Source organism: Strix aluco, chromosome 5 (genome assembly GCF_031877795.1).
Source record: "Strix aluco isolate bStrAlu1 chromosome 5, bStrAlu1.hap1, whole genome shotgun sequence".
Lineage (NCBI taxonomy): Eukaryota > Metazoa > Chordata > Aves > Strigiformes > Strigidae > Strix > Strix aluco.
Genome location: NC_133935.1, coordinates 85939496 through 85961989, shown reverse-complemented (window position 1 = coordinate 85961989; position 22494 = coordinate 85939496). Strand labels below are relative to the sequence as shown.

The 22494-nt window shown below is 45.8% G+C and overlaps 1 protein-coding gene across 1 annotated transcript in view; it reads left to right on the top strand.

The window, feature by feature from the left end:
* PLXNA4 (plexin A4) overlaps nt 1-22494 on the top strand; it is a 429072-nt gene that overhangs the window by 332164 nt on the left and 74414 nt on the right. The window contains exons 9-13 of the mRNA XM_074828081.1: nt 3229-3429; nt 11394-11490; nt 14475-14665; nt 20840-20991; nt 21635-21752. Coding sequence (XP_074684182.1) covers nt 3229-3429; nt 11394-11490; nt 14475-14665; nt 20840-20991; nt 21635-21752 — 759 coding nt within the window. The remainder of the gene's footprint in view (nt 1-3228; nt 3430-11393; nt 11491-14474; nt 14666-20839; nt 20992-21634; nt 21753-22494) is intronic.

Here is a 22494-nt window from a genome sequence, read left to right as displayed (position 1 = left end):
TGCAGGTTCTGCTCTGATCAGGTTGATGTTTTACCCTCAAAAACACAAACCTGACCAGGCACCCAAAGCTTGACACAGACTGCAAAATGAGTACTACGTTTGAATTTGAACCCAGAGCCTAGTCCAAACTCTGAGGTTTTATGCAGTACATCACCCAATGAAATTGCCTTTTCCCCCCCTGTTTCAATTAGAAAGAACATTAGGTCAATCAGATAAAGCCACATTGGGAGGATTTCCTCTTTATGGCGCTTGCCTCTTCAATTATCTATAATGAACTTCCTCACAGCGCTGCAAAGCTTTTTATATGCAAACGAATCCTGTTTTGGGGCTGCCGCAATCACTGCTTGTTAATGAACTTGAAACAAGTGTTATCGGAAAGGTTACAGCACCAGTGGTGGAGGGAGACAGGATAAAGCTAGACAAGAAAGACCAGCCTGAAGAGCTGGGATTGGCCTGCAGGTAACATAGTGGACTATCTCCAACCCCCATTCTCCAGCCCCCTTCAGAGGCTTTTCTGTTTGACAGACATCAAGGAAAATGCCCACTCTTGGGAAATGGCTGCTCAGCTGCAGATAGGGCTTTCCCATCCTCCTGTCCCACTGATTCACTCTGCCAATGCATCTCTCTCTCAACTTCTGTAGCTGGGGAGAAAAAAAAAATGAGATGATGTTGCCAAGGTTTTTTATTATGCCAGAAGAAAGGCAGGGGAGCTGATTCAGAGGCCCCAGGACATGTTGGGCAGGTGAAGAGGAAGGGTCAGGGGGTGTTGAAGCCATACAGTCCCAAATGGTATTTATATATGGTATCTGCTGGTGCGATCAGAACTGGAAACTCTCACTCTTGTTTTAATATAGCCTAGACCACCTCCTTCCGCTGCCCTCTGGGTTTTTATAGGTCTAAATCACCCAGGATTAGATTATGCCTCAGTTTCTTGTGCTTAGTAGCTACTTAAACCTGCAGCTAGCCTTAACATTGGTGTGCCTTGATAGTAGAATCATTGGACTCAAGTTTGGAAAGACTTTCTAGACTGTCAAGCCTTGCCCTTTTGTCAAGACAAACACTTTTATGACAATTTAATCGTTGATTTTCATTAGTAGTTCCCTAGGGACATTTCATCATGGGACAGGACAACAGCAAGATCAGAGAGTGTTGGAAGAGGGTGTAGCTCCTCAAGCACTACTGGGGATCAGATACGGCCTTTTTGCACACTGGCTGTATCTTGTGCATGATAAAGTATAAGGCAACCTCATATGCTCAGCTTCCTGGAGCCTCCTCACACATGTCTGCTTGCTGAAGTGCTGCTTAGCACCACGATCCCCAAGACAGCCACCTCCAAGCCTTACATCATCCAGTCAGGTTAACGCAATGGCCTATTAAGCCTCAGTCCTTGGTAGCACTAATTAAGCTAGGCCTTGTGTCACATTAGCCCAGACAAATGACCACCAGACCCAAAATGGTTTACCTCCATCCAGCTCCAGTGACTGTGTGCTTGGCTGTCCTGGTTTTGGTGTTAGCCTGGTCAGAGCCATCAGTAGCTGTCAATTCCTGACACCATTAGCATCGCCCTATAAGTGCAGATGAGAAATCAGGTCGCCCCAAAGGGCTCTTCAGCCTGGTATCCCCACTAGGACAGACAGACCCTCTTTGGGGACTGAGGAAGACATCTGGATTTCACTGCAGCGGCATGCTGGGTGTTTACTGGATTTTCTTCCTATCCCTGGCCATGGATTGGCTCGCACCCACAGTGTGATGATTGATGGCTCTTGTAATTCTATTCCTAGTTGGTGTAACTGCAGATGTTACACATCGAATCCATTTTTTTATCTTCCTAAGATATTTGCTTCAGTAAGGTGCTTCCACCATCTGCTCTAACAAGCTCCCAGGTTCTCATAAGCCATAAATTCCACTTTTGAGCCTTTCAGTCCCTTTCCCTACTTTCCAGCCCCAGATCAGTCATTTTCCTCCTGCCATCCCATGCGCACAACTACAGATTAAGCTTGCGCCTTGTTATGTAAGTACCCTGCCTCTGCTTGCACCAACTGGACCTGGTTTTAGCATTGGGTGGAACAGACTGGAATGGTGTTGCTCTCTGGACTGGACAGGGTGGCTGCACCATCCCAATACTGTGGTGCTCTACAGACAGCAGGCAGTGTACCAAATACAGTGCACAGAAGAAAAAGAGGGCACAGGCTTTCTCCTGGTATCTAGGAGCTCAAAAGGCTTAAAAAAGGGGACATCCAGGCACTCGCAAGTGATCAAGACAATGTGGTCTGTGCATATGGCATGCTTATGTTTTGTAGCCTGTTGTAGTGGGTTTTTAAGGGATCCCATTTTATATCAAACTGCCTTGGATTAGCCAGGTGAATGCTGCAGTGATTTCCTAAAGAGTTGATAGCTTCCTAGAATACATGAATTTGACAGCTTGCAGTTGTTTGATTGTACTATGAAGCAGCAGTGCATTGCTACTCTAACTAAAGCTGTGCAAATTGATGAGCCTTTGAATACAGCCTTCTGCACTGCAGTTTTGGGTGCCCAGACCTCTACCTGTGTGAGGCACCCACCAAGAGGCACTGGATTAGCAACACCCACTTACTGTTGCTCCTTCTGAGGAATGGTGGCAAGCCCTTCCAGAGGATCTCCACACATTAACGGTTGTATCTTGGAAGCTGGATCCAGCTGTAATAAATATTCTGTCCCTTCTAAGACCAAACAAACTCTCTTATTAACAGCCCAGACTCTGTAGCTTATAACATGATTTGCTGGAGCTAGCTGGAGCTGTGCCTTTTGTGCAATGGTGCATTGGCTATTGGGGAGGCAGGGAATCATGCTTAGATTTTTGCTTTATTCACTTCTCGTGTCATGGCATTGTGACTGGGCTAAGTCCCTGAAGGGAACACGATTGCTTTCCCACTACCCGATTATCAGAGCAGGTATTAAAAAGCATCAGAGGTAGCTTCCTTGGGTCCTGAAGGCTGAAAATCTGTAGTGCGAACAAGGGAGATAGGAAAGGATGGTCTGTAAAGGAAATCCTTCCCACTTGCTTATCTAAGCCTTCCTGGTAATGCTCCTTGAATACCCTTATAATAGGCTGAGGCCCAGGGAGATGCAAAGGCTTTGTAACTGGTTGAAGTGAAGCGTGAAGCGAGAAGGTTGAGGATCATCAGAGAACTCCACCTGAGGCAGGGAAACCCATGTGCTGACTTGGTGTGTTGTCTTCTCCCTCCCTAGGACTGTCCCCAGCTGCTGCAGGCAGAGAAGATCCTGGTGCCGGTGGAAGTGATCAAGCCGATCACGCTGAAGGCCAAGAACCTGCCCCAGCCGCAGTCGGGCCAGCGAGGCTACGAGTGCATCTTGAACATCCAGGGCAATGAGCAGCGGGTGCCCGCCTTGAGGTTCAACAGCTCCAGTGTGCAGTGCCAGAACACTTCGGTGAGCAAGCCCTGCATGCTTGGGAGAGATGTAGGGGCCGAGGAGGACCAGGAGTGCCTGCAGCATTGTCCAGTGGGATCTGGGATTGTGATGCAGCCCTTTTTACCTTATTGCCTACCCGATTCCAGCCACAGTCAAGGAAAGTCATGTTGGTAGCATGCAGACTTCCCTTTTTGCTCTTTAGGCTGGATGGTGTCATCACACAGTAGTTGCTTCTGCCCTTGGATCCCACCATTTGACCGTGCTGGAGCACCTTAGCCATGACCCATAGGCATTATTATTAACTTAACTTGCCCATATCCTCACCATGCCACATCCCTGTGTGCATTCAAAAGGGTTTCCAAAGGGATGAGTGTTCATGTCAACACTGAGAGTTAAAGTTACCACACAGGGTTTTGGTGGTGGCACATAAAAACCCCATATAAACAGTCTGACGGATGCCAGCATGGAATGGGTCAAAAGAAGGGTGAGATGCTGAAGGCTTGAGTCAAACCTTCCTCCAGGCACTGACTGACCACATGACCTTTGGTTAGTCTCTTTGCCTCTGACCACCTCTGCTGCCCCATCTGCACTGCAGGACCAGTAACTGCCCCCCTCCCAGGGAGCCTGTGTGAGTCACGATGGTGTTGCCACTGCAGCAATGCCAGTTTTGGGGGCAAACACTGCCAGGAGCTCTGCCTGTGTGCAATGGTGGTCTCTGCTTCTCCAGAGGTTTCTCCAATGAGATTCATCTCTCCAAGACATGCATTTGAGTCATTCTCATTGCTACTACTATGAGATTATTTGTTAGTCAAAGAGCTAATTACAGGCTTTAGCCACTTCACTGCAGCTCTGCCACTCCATGCTGGGCAGCACTTGTTAAAATCCATCACAACATATTCTGCTGCATTAAGCAACGTGCTGAAGATTATAGGCAGTTCACAGATTTTACGATCTGTTGCAAACAAGCAACTTCCCAATGACACTTGTATTTGCTTCTTTGTCCCCCTCCCTCACTCCCTCCCCCCCTCCCCGATTTTCATTATGGGTTAGTGGACTGTGTGCATTCAGGTTTGAGGTTTCACAGAAATGGATGGCTTGAGAAATTAAGAAAACATTACACTTTAAAAAAAAAAAAAATCTTTTACAATGGTAAAATCCTGTGGTTAAAGGGGTATTATATGGACCTGGGCAGAGCCTACATATCTGTCCAAAGAATCTTAACAGGTAAAGAAGCAGCCACCCTTTAGAATCATGAATTCTCTGGCACACATAGGCATTATCTCATAGGAATTATCTCAGAATGATTTTAAGCACAGTAGGGGACTGACTGCCTCAGTAGACCTGGAGGGTCCCTCTCAGCACCCAAGTTTGTGGTAACCAATAATTGAGCCTGAGAGGTGATGGTTACTATTCCCATACTACCTGCATGCTCCAAGAAGTTGCTAGTGCCTAGGACCAGAGAAGGGCTTCGATGAGTCCTCAGATGCATTTGTTCATGGGATGCCTGAGTGCTGCGACAGCACCATGTTGTTTTTAATGTTTGTTTCCATGCCAGAACACTCAGGGTTACTCCTGAGCTGTGCAGGGTGGCAGGGCTGAGTCTCAGGCCAGTGCCAAGGCACTCCACAATCTTTCTGTTGTGAGGTGTCTGTAGGATGCCTGTCCCATGTTTGGTGGTAGCTCAGGTGGACTTCACTCTTCTCCAGGGAGAGAGGCTTATTTTGGAATAAACTCAACTCTTTTCTATTCTGTTTTCTGCCTCCTCTCTCCCTCTCCCTTTCCTTCTCTTTCCTTCCTTTCCTTCTCTTTTCTCCCCTTTTCTTTTGAAGGTACTTTGACTCTCTGATTTGAGTTCCTTTTTTTTTTTTTTTTTTTTTTTTTCCCTGAGAATGTTATTTCATTGTTGCTCTGCATTTGCCAGACACTGAGAGAAAGAGATGTGGAAGGGAGAGCCAGACAAAAGAAAGAAACATTCACACAGATACAAAAAGGGAACAGAGAAGCCTGCTCTGTTTGAGCAGGTGGCAGAGGACACAGACAATAGGGAAGGAGTGCTGTAGATATGTCTCCATCATGATTATTTCCTTCCCTGCCAGAATTAGCATTCAGTCTGGAGCCACTGCAATACAGTAAGCCTCTGCTCCAAGGGTCACCTGGCTTTAGAAACAGCCGTATGAGCTTGTTTGCAAATTGAATCAGGCCCCTTTGACAGAGCTTTTTACTCAGCAGAGTTGCTGGATGAGACATTGAATGTAGCACCTGCATTGCAGGCTTGGAGAAGGTCCAAAGGAGGGTGGGAGGATGTGTTGTGATGGTGTGTCCCTGAAGGGGTGCTATCCTGCCAGCAGATCTTTCTGTTGGTGATGCATGCTAGACTAAGCAATCATTCTTGGCTTGTTTTCCTTCATAAGCCTCAAGATCTACCCCCTCCCATCATACACTAGGCACTGACGAGCTCAAATTCAGCTCTTGCAGAATAACTGCTGCAAAATGCAGGATTCTTCCTGCTTTCACACAGGGTAGGAACAGGAAAAAGCCTTAACTCTTGCTCTCCACTGCCTGGTCCCTTAAGATTTACACCAGGGATCAGAACCATCTTAAGCAGGTGCTTTTCTAAGTGGTTCCAACTTCAGTTAAAGGATGCTATAAGGACACCCAGGTGGGAGCAGCCTATCTGATGGTGTGTCAATAATGTCATATCCAGCACTGATGGTGCCTAGGTGCTTGGTCCAGTCAGTAGCCAGCTCTGTCTCTCCCCTTGTCTTTCCTGGAGATATTTCATTTGATAACAGCAATAAGTCACTTCAGGCATCACGCTTTGGGACAATTATTGTTCTTGTCAAGTGGTTTGAGACTCTCAGCTCTGGGCTTTGTCCTCTATCACACCACCCAAGGCATGCAATTATCACTCAGAGAGACCCTGCCTGCCATTCCTTATTGCACTTATGATAGCTCTGCCGACAGTCTGGACACAGAGTGATGGGAGGAAATGAAAAGGAGGAGAGCTAAGGAGGCATATAAATAAGTAAGTAAAAATGTCAGCAGGAATGGCTGAAATTGCTAGATCTATTAGGGCAGAGAGCAATCTCCCAGGTGGGAAACAGTGGGATCCCCAGCACTTGCAATCAGCCCAATATTAGCAGCCTTTGGCATGAGGAGCAGGGGGATGGGTGAGAGACGACCTACCTGACCATGCCATGACCATTGCCATTACCTGCTTCAATGACTAAGCCCATACTCTTGCTTGATATGAGCCTATCCATTGCCTTGCCTTGGCACACGTGGGCAGAATACACTGATTTCTAGCAGCAAAATCCCTGCTGATAATTTCCCTCAAGTCCTTCACAGGTCTGTGTGTCAGGAGACCTGGGATGGTACAGCTGAAAGTGCTATGTAACTTAGGGATAGGAAAAGCAAATATATTTGTCACACCACTGCACTTGAGCAAAAGATGTCAGGGGCATTCGACTCTGTGGTGTGGAGGACTGATTAAAAAAACCCCCAAAACACAACAAAAAACAGAGCTGGGAAAAAATGAGGAGCTATTCACAGAAATCATGGGAAAACACACTTGTGGGTGGCCAAAGGAAGACAAGCACAGGGCTGAGTTGTACATCCACTTCTAAATTATTATGATGCTTTATTATTATTTATCTACATTCAAATATCACAGAGAAAACCCAATCATGATGTGGGCTCTGTTGTCCTGAGTGATACCCAGACATAAAAATTCAATCCCAGTTTTGGGAAGCAAAGATCCCAAGCAGACAGGATGACTGTGGGCAAGAAGTTTTCTGCCTACAGTTTATGGCTGGAAAATTGATGCAAAGAGGCATTAAATGATTTGCACAGGATCACGCAAGGAGTTGGTGGCAGAGCCAGGTACAGGAGTTAATCCCCAGGCCTGAGAACTAATCGCAAAAGTGGTGTCAGGGAAAACAGACTAATACTAAAATACTGCTAAAATGCTGTTTGCCTGCAAGCATGTATTGGACATGCTTGAGGTACAAAGGGGAAACATCATGTAACCACTGTTGGTTTATCATCCTAAGTATGCCCAAGCCAAACTACCAAAGGGCTTTACCCAGTGATACAGTATCCCAGCAGATGCAGCAAAAGGTGAAGCATGGCTATGGATTTGCACAACCTGCATGGCTCAGAGGGCTGTGAAGCTGAGTTCCTCTAATGCAGGGTGTCTGTAGTAACAGGATGCCCAAAAGAGCAAGGAATTTGCGGATTTCTGAAATGTGAAGTATCTTTCCAAGAAGGCAGCTAATCTTTGCATAGCTGTTGTAGAACTGATAGCTGTGATTTTGCAGCCATCCTCTGGGTCTGAGGATAGTGAACTTCCATGAGTCAGTCAGTGTGTTTACAATAGCTTGTGTACAATATGTTAAACCACTAACAACATGGCAAAATGGCCAAGTATACCCCAACAACATAGCAAAATGGCCTATGTTGCAGGAGTAGCTGATACTAGTTAAGAGTTTAAGAAACAAAGAACTGGTACTTGGGAGTTCAAAACACGCTGTGTTATGTTGAATTGCAGCAGCTCCTTCTAGCAGCTTTTTGGCATTTCCTGATGAGAGCCAGTCTGCCTTTCTGCAAGGGCAGCCTCTTTCTCAGTTTGGACCTCTAAACTGCCTGTAATTTTCTGCTTTGATTTGGTTTGCATGGTGAGAATCCAGATTTGGCAGATTTAGGGGTCAGATTTACATCTTTTGAGCAGTTTTGCCTGTGCTGGAGAAAGTTGTGCAAGGCAATGTATACATGCAAGCCCTAATGGTATGAATGCTCTTAGCAGGAGTATCCAGGAAGCTTTGCTGTCCTGGAGATCAATACACCATCCCTTTTTTCTTTGAAACATATTTCCACCTTATTGTTACAGCTGAGCGAATCCTTTTCAAAGACTCCTGTTGAGTTCGGTGGGCTTTGAACAGGGGTCACAATGAGTTAGCAGCTCCTGTGGTCTGAAGAGGACAGAGCATTTACTCGCTGTTACTTTGCAAATTGCTCTGTTTTGCTGCTCTGCAGCCTACGAGCCTTCTGAACAGGCTGGGCATGGCAGTGGAAGCATCCTCCTTCCAGCCCACAGCTGGCTTCATCCTTGGAGCTCTTCCATGGGGATCCTCATGTTTATTCCCTTGCATCCATTTCCAGTTCTGGATCAAGTCTGCTGAGTTAACAAGTCTAATATGTGGTTGCGCCCAGTGCTGCAGACAGATAAGATCTAAAATCCCAGCTTGGCTCCTGCTGCTGGCGCTTGGATCCTCAGTGGGATGAAAGGCTCTGGGGGACTCCAGCTGCCTGTCCCTTGGCAGCCCTGCCTAGGCTCTGCTAACAGCTAAATCCCAACACACACATATGAGGCTCAGCTAATGCAGGCAGTAGCGCTTTCTTAGGCACCTACAGACTCAACTTAAGGGTGACCAGTGGTTCTGTATATATGCTCTTTCCCATTCCCAATCAGCATTTGCAAAGTGCTGTGCAAAGCAGGCATTTGCAAAAGTCCTGAGTGGCAGAAGATTAATTATTCTCCACTTTTCAGGTGCTCTCCTTCCTGCTCCTATCTCCCCATCCTTGCTCCTAGCTCCAAAAAACTGTGAAAAGCTAGTGTTGTGAGTCCAGGCGGCTCTGCATCATCTTGTATCTTGCTGGCAGTGACACCGAGAGGTGTCATAAAAATGCTAATACTGAATGAGACTGGTGGGTACAGCCCTATTGCAAAGGACTCTGCTAACCTGCGGCTGTTCTTTACTTCCATGGTAACCACAAAGCTTATACCCATAAATACCCTACAACTAGATCATAATCACAGGGTCTTGCAGATGAGTGGCTAATTGTGTTTAGTTTGTCCATAGACAAATTATAGTCCAACTAGCACTCACTCTGCCGTAATGGACAGAAATCACCATATACGATTTACTCTGCAATTATATGACAATTAACAGATACAGAAAAAACTACCTCTAAAGGCTCAGAGCTTTGGGATCTCTGTGGAAAACCACGCTGAGACTTTGAGTGATGAGGAACTCTTTAGTGGTCTCTAAGACATACCCAACCAAACCGGACAGCTTACTGAATTATATTTAACACTGCAGTGGGGAAAATAATTTTTTCTTTAGAAGTGGGAGTTTGTCCTGCTATAGATCCCAGTGCAGCAGGAAATTCCTGATCTCAGGAGGGTAAATCCTTATGTGCGCTGTGGTCAGTAATAGTATCAGACATGAAATGTCTCTCCCCTTCTTGCCTTGTTCCCATTCTGTCCTTTAAACAACAATCTCCTCTCCCATTATGAGGTTTTTTCCCTTTTGGTGAAGCATTGGATGGAAGCTGTTGATGGAGGTGGGCAGTGGGATCTGGCGGGTAATTGGGTGAACCCTGTGTGAACTGGTTTAGGATAAACCAAAATCTAGCTGAAAAAATACACTAAACAGCATGTGTCAGAGACCCCTCTGAGTGGAGAAGGCCTCCAGAGATCAGCTTCCATTTCCTTCGTTAAGGCCAGATCTGTGTACCTTGACTGTGTCTGACAAGTGTTTGTTTAAGTCTGTCCAACTCTCTCAGAAGATTTCTTAATACATATTTTCTGGAAACTGGATACTCCCTACTCCAGCTGAAGCCTTTCTGATTCTGAATAGGGAAAAATAATTGCCTTCTGGGGCTTATGTATGTAACAAATTCTATCTAGTACATACCCAAATGAGATTTGCTTGGTTTTTGGCAGCAATATGGCATTGTTGATTCACAATCTGTTTGTGATCTTCAGTAGTCCCCAGACCCTTTCCTGAAGCACTGGCCAGTCACTCCAATTTCGTATTTGTTTGCACTGATTTCACCTACTGAAGAATACTCGGTACTTGCCTGTATTGAATTTCACTTGTTGATTTTGGCCCAGTTCTACAATCTGTCAAGTTTGTTTTGAATTCTTAACCCTGTTTCTAGATGTTCTTGCACCCTCTCCCAGAAGACTGTCATTCATGAAATCTGTAGTCTGTCATCCAAGTCAGTAGTAAAAATACTGAATAATGCCAGACCCAGGACAATACTCCATTTGAAACACCCTCCCAGCCTGACACTGAATTATTTGACTTCTTTCTACTTTTTGGCAGCTTTTGCATATAGCTTATGGTGGCTTCTTTTAGATCATATTTCCTTAGTTTGTTTATGGGAAACTCCTGTAGGACAGTAGCAAATACTCTACTGAAATCAAGATAAATCACATCTGCTGCCTCCCCTTTATCCACAAAGCCATTAAGCCTGTCAAAAAAGGAAATTAGATTGGGTTGACACAATTTGTTCTTGACAAATCTATGCTGGCTGATTTTTATCACCTTATCATCTTGCAGGTGCTTATAAATTGATTGTTTAATAATTTGATGTACTTTCTTTCTGGGAAGCCAAGTTAGGCTGACAGGTCTATAATTACACAAAACCTCCATTTTCCCCTTTCTTAAGGTATTTCCATCATACGTCTGTTCCCTGCTTTCTGCGACCTCACTCAGCTTCCAAGAGTTCTTCAGAATATCACTATTGTAGATAACCTTACATATATGCTCAGCGTCTATGGAGTACACAGCAGAGGTATAGTTAGATTGTAGACACACAATGCATAATGTACACCTTAGAGGTGCATCCCAGAGTTGGCAAAATATTCTTCAGAGCTGTACTCAACACCTAGAAGGTAGATTTCCAAGATAAGCTCCATCACATGCAAATAGGCTTAAAACATGGAATACTCACCTAATGGCTAAGTAGGTTATTGAGAGGGGCAGGGCTTCCGCTATTGAGAACCACAACTTTGAGAGCATCCCATGGCTTTCTGGCAGCTAATGGTGATTAGGGAGGTAGCTGACAGCTCCATTTCTCACGTTCACAACTTGAGACACCACCTCTTGCCTCGTCCCATCCCTTCCCCACCTCTGGGCACCATGTAAGTCTGGGTTTGGGTTTTTTTTTTGTTTTTCCTCTCCCACTTCTAGTATTCATATGAAGGAATGGAGATTAACAGCCTGCCAGTGGAGCTGACGGTCGTGTGGAACGGGAATTTCAACATTGACAACCCAGCACAGAACAAAGGTAAAGAGTTATTTCAACTTGTCCTTGGAAGCGGTAACCTTAGCAACGGGCCGCATCGCTCCCTACACTTAACAAAGCCGCCACCATCTCCCCGTGCTGTCTGGTGCATACTTGTTCTCTGCACTCTGCAAATTACTACTTTTTTGTGTGCTTTGTGTCCCCCCGCTTCTCTCTTTGCACTTGAGAAATATGACTCTCCCTCCTGCTCATGTTGCTTTACCTCTTCCTTCATCATCTTTGCCTCCCTCTTCTCCCCGTCTTTTTGTGTATTGTTTTTGTGCACCTCCTTCTCCAGCTTTCTCCCCCTGTTTATTTCTCCTGCAGTGATGCTCTTCAAGTTAACGTGCCAAGAGATCGGGTGCTCTCAGATCAGAGGCAATGTAGTAATGAACAGGGGAAGGGAGAGGGGGAGGAAAAAGGCTGCAGCTTGCCAGCAGGAAAAATCTGAACAAAATAAAATGATAATGGCAAAAAAACCAGAAACCACCTCCTGCCAAAAGTCTGGTTCTGTTTAACTACTACCAATGGCACAGCATTGATGTGCCCCTCACAGAGGGTCATTGCGTATCTAGCCATGACTCTGAGGCAGGCATTTTTGCTGGAGAAGGACGGTCCACTCATATCATCATCTTCCTTCTTGTCCACTACTCTCAGCAACCCTTTCCCCACTGGCAACCTCTCCTCTCAGCTGCTCTGCATTTACAGCTCAGACCTGCACACTCTCCTTCTCACATCACCACCTCTCAGAAGTTTCTTCCTCCCTTGCTTTACCTTCTCTTTTCTTGGACACTTTACACATCTTCCCTCACTCCATCTCTCCCCATCAGGTACTCTTACACCATTTCACGCCCACCCTCATGCTAAGAGGTGGTGGGTGACGTTTCCACCACCACCACATTGAAGCTGGAGAGCAATACAGAAGGCAACTTTTCTCCTCACAGCATGACTCCTTCCTGTCCTCCCCCTGCACCTATCTCTGTGACGTGTGGGTTGGAGGTCAGGGTTTGGGCCCTTGCCCCAGCCCTTAGTTTTCTGCTACCATTATAGCCTGAGTGTTCCTGATGCAACATGGTCCACACCAAGACTGTGAACCCTTTTCTGGGCAGTACTGAGCTGTCCTGAGTGATGTAGGAGTAAAATCAATCTCATAATCATGATGATTGTGTCTTTAGGCATGTCTGTGTTGGTAACATAAACCAGAGTAGGGGATGAACTGAAGAAATACCTGTGGTGCTTTGTCTTTAACTCAGTCCCTTACAAGTTCTTGGGTTATTCAAACCCACAAGATTATAATAATGACTAGGAAAAAATTGGGAAGTGGCACTGGCTGGTGACTATCCCAAATGAGTAGTCTGGATGATACCATCATGTTTTGGGTCAGGGAGAGAGCTTAGGCATGTGCACATGGATGTACCACATGGAGGCATGCCACATGCTTTTGAGGACACAGAGGGCTTTATTTACTAGCATAAATGTAATGGCTACAAGCAAACACAAAACCCTGACAGGGCTTTGGTCTGCAAACAAGCAGACCTTCTTCTCTGAAAAACTGAGAGGGAGAGGCAGAGGCAGGATTAGACCCAGTGCCTTTCTAAGTGCAGTTGCACTGGGGTACACTGCCTTCAAGAAACCAAGAAGCCACTACTTCCATAGCCAGCATCACATGAGCTGGGTTGGGGGGCTGAAAGGTTAAACTACTGAAGTGCCTGAAGAGATACTCAGGGGTAGCATTGCAAGCAGAGCAACTCAGCAAATTTGAGGAACAGTAACAGAAAATTAAGGAAGGGACTGTAACCCAGGAAGCCTGTAGCACACTGGGATTGACAGCTGTTTTGCAAACGTTTTTTGCACCCAAGCTGGAGAAATAAAAAGTTTCAGAGCTTTTCCTTGCATTGGTCAATACTTGCTGACTTCTGGGGTGCAGGTACGAGGAGACAGACAGAGTTTTTCAGCACACGTATCCAAAGCTTTTGAGCTTTCGGATTGTGTATAGTAATAACTACAGACAAGTCTTTAGTCGCCTACTGACACAGCAAAACAGAAGCACAAAGGGAAAATGCCCCACCTTATAAAGAAATCCACCAACACCCCCACAAATACAGAAAAAAAACAAGTCTGAAAGCCCCGATTCTGCCATCTTCATCTTCAGGAGAGACTTTCGCTATCACCCCCCTGTGCGACCCAGGCCCCAGTTTATACATCTGTAAAATAAGGATAAATAACATGATCTTATTTCGTAGGAGGATTGCAACGTTTTTAGGTTTTATTTGGAAAAAGCTTTGACTGCTTCTAATCACTTAGCAGCCCAAGACGGAGCTAAGCATTAATCATTGCTGTCTGCACTAGAGGAGGATCAACTTAGTGTAAACCAGCCTGATTTTCTGAAGCAGAAGAAGGGGGAAAGGCTGATTGTGAATCCTTAAATTCAGTGTCATAGTGAACCATTGTGGATTTACTATTATCTCTTAGGATTTCTCGTAAGGGGGAAACCTGAGTGACATTACCTTAGCACCTAGTTCTGGGTAGTTCACACCAGACAAATCCTTAAGTTTAAGTTGTGGGTATACCAAGTTTAGAAAATCATTTTAGGATGAATATCTGAGGCTGAGACTGGTTATAGGTGGCACTGTATGACATTCGGACAGTCTCTGAACAAGGAAGGGACTGAGGTCAAGCACTTTTCCCCCCCCAACCTCCTGCTTGCAGCCCCTCACCCTACTGAGGACAGCACCCTTCCTTCTGCTCTCAGCTTCCAAAAACATCTTGCACAGGGGATGAACTCTGACAAACGCAATTTATTTCAAGAAGGATGTAAACACTTTTCCCCCATTATTTACCTCCCTGGTGAGGTCCCATCCTGCCTCTGGGACGAGCAGCCCAGAACACCTTCCCGTCTCTTGCTCCTCATTCTGCCCTCTGACATCCCACCCCTCTCTCATGCTGTCTGCATCTCTCACGTCATCTCTGTTTTCCTGTCCCTCCAGTTCACCTGTACAAGTGTGGGGCCATGCGGGACAGCTGCGGACTCTGCCTGAAAGCCGACCCAGACTTCGAGTGTGGCTGGTGCGAGGGGCAGAACCAGTGCACGCTGAAGCAGCACTGCCCAGCCCAGGACAGTCAGTGGCTGGAGTTGTCCAGCACCAAGGGCAAATGCACCAACCCCAAGATCACAGATGTAAGTCATGAATCTGAAAGAAGCTGGGGTATTCCCTGTCCTACCCTTTCCCTGGTTTATTTTCCTGATTTGTCTTTGGGTTGGGGAGGGGAAGGTCAGGGCTGAGTTATGTTGGGTCAAGCAAAGCCCCAGGCAACCTTGGGGATGGGACACCATGGTGGCCTTCAAAGGTAGGTATACAACTTCAGATGTCTACAACACAGGGGTGAGCAGGGTGTCAGAGTTCCCACCATAGTCAATGTGGACATGAATCAGCTGCACAAACACAGCCTGCTGGTGCAATCTGAGGAACACCAGAGCATCCGACCTGCTCCCACAGAGCTGGCAGAGGTGACATGAAGCCTTTAGGAGCAGCTGAAGGTGAGACAAGATGCTCTGGGGCATCTCAAATGGACAGTGTGAGGACATCGAATGAGCCCAATTGCCTCTTGAAACAACCTATCTGGACAGCGTGGTTGAGAAGGAGATGTTGAGTGATCCCAGAGTGTTTTGAGCTTTGCTGACAGAAGGTCAAGGAAGAGGGCAGGTTGTACTTCATGCTTCCTGGCAGCATGACATGGACAAAGTCAATGTCCAGAAATAAACAAGACACCACTGAGTCCAGCAGAGTAATGCTCTTCTGTTTGCCTGGCTGACTTTCCATGGTGAAAGAAGTCCCCGTAGAGCAAACAAAGCCCTGTACTGTTGTCAGCTTTCCCCCTTTCAAGGCTCAAAGAGAAGACAGGATCAAACCTGGACTAAATGAAGCTTGGAACTGTCCTATTAGATGATAAAGAGAAAATGAGGGCAAGGCTGGGGGGAAGGATCTGCAATGTTCTTTAGAAGGTTTTCTACTGAATGTGGTGACTAGGCCAAAGGAAGAGCTGCAGCAAAGGTACAAAAGAAGATAAGAGAATAGGAAAACCATACAAAGAGGGAGCAGAGAAGGGGAAAGAAGGCAAGGGAGGGAAATCAAGCCTCCAGTCTAAAGTGTTTTTTGTCTGCTGTCTTAGTATGCCTTTGCCATAATGATGGGCACCATTTTCAGGGTCACAGGGCAGGCAGCAGGAAATATCTGAGCCTTGATGATGAGAGCTACATCTTTACCAACTGCCTCCTGCCTTAAGCATTTCTCAGTCACTGTGCCTTTGTTGACATGAGTATCCTTTCAGGGTGGCTAGGGCCTTATTCTTCAAAGAGGAAAAGTAAAGAGGAAAGTGAGAAAGGGAAGAGAAAGAGAAATGCAAAGGAGGAAAATCCAGCTTCCACAGTTGCAGTTTAATATGAAACATCAGGTGGATTATTCTCCTAGAAAGCAAGAAAGGCTTTTCAATTGTATTCAGTTAAGGATCAAAAATTGTAGGTGTTATGGACAATCCCTAGACCAATGTCCATGTGTGAAAGTTTTGTGAAAGCAAAGTCTGGATAGAATCTGATTTTTCCAGATGCCATTGAAAGGAGCCCCCCTTACTGTGTTTCAACCCATCTTCCTGCCATCCATTGGTCCCCAAAGTACAGACTCAGTTGGACTGCTGGAGTGCCAGGCTCATCCTGATGTTTCCAAAGTGGAGGCCTCCACTGGATTTGGATTTATCTGGGGCTGGTAATTCTGAGCCCACCTGACCCACCTGAAGCTGTGAAACCAAACCCAGAGACAGCCAGAATGAGCAGCTACTCTTTAAAGTTCAGCTTTGAGGCCTTGAAAATTATTGGGAGCTAGGGAAAACCTTTTTTGAATTGTTTCAGATTCTCAAACCTCGGGAAATATTCAGAAATTTTGCACAGGTTCATAGAATTTAGTATTGGGAAAGTGATGGATGGCCAACTAAAGCAGAAATCTAAAACACAAGGACCTGACCATGTGATAGTATGATGTTCTGAAGGTCCATATGCATTTCTCTGCCATGCTTTGACCCCAACCCTGCATCTACAGTCTCTTTATGAAGTGCAAAGCACTCACTCTCCACACTACAGCTCCAGAAGGGATGTACTTCTAATTCTGCTGGCATTTTCTCCAACAGCTCCCAAAGCTCGAACAGATCATTGCAATATTCGCTCATGAAATATTCCAACTGTCTGGTGCAACCATAAGTAGCTCTTGGAAAGTCTTTTTCTGAGCCATTAGCATGGAAGTAATCTCAAGTGACTGGATATATATTGCAGCTAATGGTAGGTCTGGAGCGGTTGGTAAGAGCATGCATATTCTGGCGAGGAGCCAGGGCAGTATCTGTGCAGGCGAAGGAGGAGAAACAATGCATGTACTCACACTTGCACAGGCACACACACATACCCAGCACAGAGCTTCCCATAACCTGTCCTTATTTACTAGCTCTTGCATTTATATTGCCACTCAGTGAAATTAAAGGACTTACAGACTTGCTGAGCCACAAAACCTCCTTTAAGAGTGACAAGCTGCAGCATTAGGCTGCTATGAGCAGAGGGCATAAATTGTGATGCAGTGTCGCAGCTCTGGGTCTTCAAGAGAAAGCTGAGGCTTCCTGGCAGCTTTTGTTTCCCTGCCTTTATTTTCCTCTCCAAAACTGACAGGTCTTGTTCCACATTTTTGCACTTGTGATAGAAACTGAGTCCTTCTCTCTCATTGTGAAAACAGCCCAGTAACACCTTCTTCTTGTATGTATCTGTGGGACTGTTATGAGTTGAGGTTAAAAAATCTCCCACATGCTACTGGGAGAATCCCAGGCCCTTCTGTTTTAAGAAAATAGGTGGGTTTTGAAGCTGGCCTTTACAAATTAAAAATCACACAGGCAGGGGTTCGGAAGGGCTCAGAGGTGCTGTGCTGGCTTCACTCTGGGAAGTTTCCTGTGGATGCTTTTTGAGTCTGTTGTGATTTAACTCCAGATGGCAACTGAGACCCACACAGACACTTGCTCACTCTGCCTTGGGATGATGGAGGAGAGAACTGGAAGGGTAAAAGTGAAAAAACTCGTGGGTTGAGATAAAGACAGTAAAAAAGCAGGTAAAGCAAAAGCTGCGTGTGCAAGGAAAGCAAAACAAGGGATTCATTCCCCACTTCCCATGGGCAGGAGGGTGCTCAGCAATCTCCAGGACATCAGGGCTCCATCATGCGTAAAAGTGACTTGGGAAGACAAACGCCATCACTCCGAATATCCCTCCCTTCCTCCTTCTTCCCCCAGTTCTACAGGCTGAGTATGACCCCGTATGGGCTGGGACATCCCTTGGGTCAGTTGGGGTCAGCTGTCCCGGCTGTGCCCCCTCCCAACTCCTTGTGTCCCCCCCAGCCACTCGCTGGTAGGGTGGGGTGAGGAGCAGAAAAGGCCTTGGCACTGTGTAAGCGCTGCTCAGCAACAACTAGTGTGTTATCACAACTTCAGTGTGTTATCAACATTATTCTCATCCTAAATCCAAAACACAGCACTATACCAGCTATTAGGAAGAAAAGTAACACTATCCCAGCTGAAACAAGGACAGAGTCATAGCAAGAATTTTTAAAAATCTCGTGCTTTAGACAGAGATGGAAGGAGGATGATAACATTTTTCACTGAGTTTTTTGTGACTTCTGCAGTGAAACTTTTGTCTCAAACTCACCCCTATTTCTAAAGAAAAGGACTTTTCTAGCAATATGTTCCTTTTCACTACACCATCTTTTATTCAGGGTAATGACATTAGTTCATACGAGAACAAAAATCCTCTTTTGACCTGCTATGAGATGTACTGCCCATGCTAGCAAGCTCTTTCAAGCATAGGTGAGCTCTAATTAACCACAGACCTAGCTTACTAGACACCTACCTTACTATAACAAGTACAAACCATTTGATGGCAAGTTTAATACCACAAAATAGAACAAAAATATTCCATGGGGAACTCAGTTCTCTTTCAAAATGTGTCTAATACATAAGGAAATAAAATAAAATATGGGAATTTTAGCTTATCTTTCTTTTTTCATTTTGAGTACATATTAGATTGCATTTGATATGGTGATATGTTCTAGCCTTCCAGTATCATTCATATAATGTTTTATCAGGAGAGGGTTAACTGACATCAGCAAAACAAGTATTTCAAACAGAAAACTTTGCTTTAATAGATACTTATTAATGATTCAGAATAAAAATATGTTGGAATTGCCATTTTTGGAAAATAGTCCAAGTTTTCAATGTTGAGTTCCCAGCTGAGACAATCAGTATTAGTTTCTCCTGGAACAGAAATTTAATTTTAATTATAATTTTTTAAGATGCTTTCCTCATTTCCTGGACAATAACCACAAAAGCCTTTCTCTTTCTTTCTCTTCTTATCCATTTTCTATTTGTCTATCAATCTCATCACCACAGACCATCCAAAGGTCAAATCTCCAGCCAACCCAAATAATCATTTCACCTGTCAGATTTATGAATATCATCCTATTTTCTTTTTAGGATTTAAGTATCTTTTTGACTTTTGAAGTAGCAATAAACCTGCTTTTTGGACCTGAGACTGGGCTGCTGCAGGGATCTTGTGCTACAGAGGTCGTGTCTACGCTACACAACCCTACAGGTCCAAGCACCTGTCTGTGATCATCTGTGCTATTAATTTGTTAACCTCTGTTGGTTCCCAGTACAGTCAGAGTGAAGACACACTCATTAGGGAGGTATTTCACAACACCTAAAATTAAATATCCTAAAATAAAATATCCCCTAAAGGTGCCAGGTTCTGTCTCCTTTTATTAAAGATGGACCTTCTAAAAATTGGCCTCTGGGTAGAAATTAGACTAACCCTGGTGCCAGACTCAGCGCTGGGAAATGGTCAAGAGCAGCCCTGCTCATGCCAGTACCTCGACTTTCCCTGCCAGTCCAACTGCTACACAAGGGTCTAGCTGCCAGCCCTAGATTCCCAGTTGGCAGAGCTATGGGCCAGTGGGTATGGACCTCAGGCAGGGAATTCCCCCTTCCTCACTGCAGAGAGACCCTTGCCAATGCTGGCAGATGGTAGCCATGGCATCCCAAGTGGGCAACAGGGAATAACCTTTGAAAGCAACATTGGAAGCCCCTTTCAACTAGCCAGTTGTATGGCAAAGCATTTGGGCACAGTGAATAATTGGAAGGGCAGAACTGAGATAATTAAGGGCCAGCCCCATGATTTCTGTGTTGTTTCAATGTTGAGGAGACAACTCCAATGCTAATTTCCACCTGGCTCTGAACAAGGGTGATGGATGTGATGCAGAATGCTTTCCCATGTACACACCTCCTTTGCATGGGCCAGAAATATTGCACAGAGATAGACAGCTCTGGAGGTAGGGTGAGGCTCTGCAATGGGAGGGAAAGGTGACCTTTGGACTCTGGGTGGTGCTTTGACTCTGCTGCCCCACACAGTCGCTGCTGAGCAAAACACAGCGATCCTACCCCTGCTAGGGCCTGGTGAAGGTCTAGACTGGGATGCAAACATCATGCCACCAGCCACCAGGATGTTTGGGATAGCCGCTCATCTCATGCTGGGGCTCAGGGGGCTCCCACCCCACAAATAAGTTGTCCATGCTCCCATGCTTGCCATTCCCCTCGCCTCAGCTCTCCCGTGAGGGCAGCTGCAGTTCTGTCAGAAATACTTGTTGGCAAACAGCAACTGCTGCTGCTGTCTCAGTCACCATCCACCTACTCCATACCTAATCTGACACACTGTTTCTGTTGCATCTTGTCTGTTTTTTCCAGGTGGTCATTTTCAGATGAGTTTGTGATGCATGACCAATACCTACCTCCAGAACTGATCAAAAACTCCATGTGCTTTGGGCTGGGAATTTAGTATTTAAAGTGACTGGCTGAAGCCATTTGAGTCTTTTTCTTGTTCTTTCTCCCTTTTCTTTCCACTGTGCCCCTCTGCTGTTTTTCCATGGCTCATGTCTATAAAGTGCAGAGCTCAGCTGCACCACCAGAAACCCCTGCTCCTACCTAGAAAACATCTCCTACTGTTCTGTGGATGTTTTGCAAGTAGTTAAAAGAGAGCAAATGAGATCTGGGGCAGAATTTTTTACACTCTGAGGTTAGGGCATGTGTGATATATATTTGCAGGGGAGCTGGACGGAGTGATGTATCTGGATTAGGCTTGTTCCCTCAGTTGTTCAACATTCATAATTATGTGTCTCTAGTGGTCACAGAGACCTCATAATGGCTCTTCTTTCACCTGAGAGGATGCTGATATCTTTACATAGGTGGTTTGATTATTCTCCTTTTCGTTGCCTCATTTCTCCAGATCAATCCAGTGACGGGCCCTCGTGAAGGAGGGACAAAAGTGACCATCCGTGGGGAGAATCTGGGGCTGGAGTTCAGAGATATTGCGTCTCACGTCAAAGTGGCCGGAGTGGAGTGCAAACCACTGGTGGAAGGGTACATCCCAGCAGAGCAGTAAGTTGGGTGTGTGGCAGAGAGTGAGCCACAGCACACCTGATAACAGTCATTGCTACCTGTAGGGTCTTCTAAGGAGTCCATTCCACCCAACCTCGGAAGTGAGCAACTGAAGATGCCATTCCTCACAGCTCAGGAGCTAATAATTTTTTTATTACTGTATTTGGATTGCATATTTAGATAATCCTCATGGCATATGCCTTGAAGTTATCCTTTGTTTTTTCACCTAACAGCCACCACAATGGTGTTCAATTCCAGTTTGGGGGGTAGCCAACCCGAGAAGAAGCTTACCATGTGCAGGAGTGATCATTAAGCCTTATAGCTGTAAAGCTGTCCACCATGCAAGGCTGGAGGACAGAAGGACCCCTGAGGTCAGACCTGAACCTAGTGTTTGTCTGTATATTTAAGTGAAGCTATGTTGACTTACACCAGCTAAGCATTTGTCCCACCAAGTGCCAACAGCCAAAAGCCACCACTCTTTCAAGAATAACTTAACCCAGTTTGTATCCTGGATTGGAAAGAAGAGGATGGGTTAAGTCTACAGTCCATTTGCCAGCAGTGTGGGCTGTTTGCTCAATTGCATCTTACCCAGAACTTGAAACCATCCTTCAAACCTTGCTTCTGGTTCATATTTTCTCCACAGGATAGTATGTGAGATGGGGGAGGCCAAGCCCAGCCAGCATGCCGGATTTGTGGAAATCTGCGTGGCAGAGTGCAAACCGGAGTTCATGGCCAGGTCTTCGCAGCTTTACTACTTTATGGTAAGCTCCTGCGAGAAGTTCTTCTTGGCCCTGAAGGTCCTTGGGTCCTGGTCCCCTTTGCTGCATCTATCCATTGTCCTTGACCATATTCAGCCTCTGAGCTCTTCACTGCTGTTCTGAGTATATCAAGTTGTTCCTTCCATTTCCTTTCAAAATCTTGTTATGAGCAAAAATAGCCTGTCTAATTAAAGTTTGAACAGTCTAATAATAGTCCAAATTATTAGTCCAGTTACAGTTACATACAGCCATGGTCCAAATTAGTACAGAAAATCCTCATTAATAGTTAAAAATGCTGTACAGGAAAGAAAAAAGGTAAAAAAGAAGAAAAAGAAAAAAAAGATTCCCTAGTATCTTACTTTTCCTGGGTGTGATGCTCACGCTACCAGCATCCTTCCAGGCCCTACAGCTGAAGCCACCAGTGTCCTCCAGGAGAAACATGGGGATTGCCACCAGTCACTACCACCATGAGGTCTTCAGCAGAAGGAGTGTGGAGTGTGATGTCCATGGTGGGGTTTCTTCCTTCTCACTCTCAGGTTCCCCCAGGGGTACCTTCACCCCCCCCCTCTCCCCACCACCTGCTCCCTTCTCCCTGGTCCCCAGCCCCAGTGGCAGAGCTGCCCAGTGCCCAGCCCGGGCACACAAAGGGCTGGTGTTTGCTGGGCAGGGCCTGCCCGGGGCAGCAGCCCTTGGCCATGGGGAGTGTCCCCAGTGCTGAGCTCAGGCAGGTCGGGCACGAGGCCCT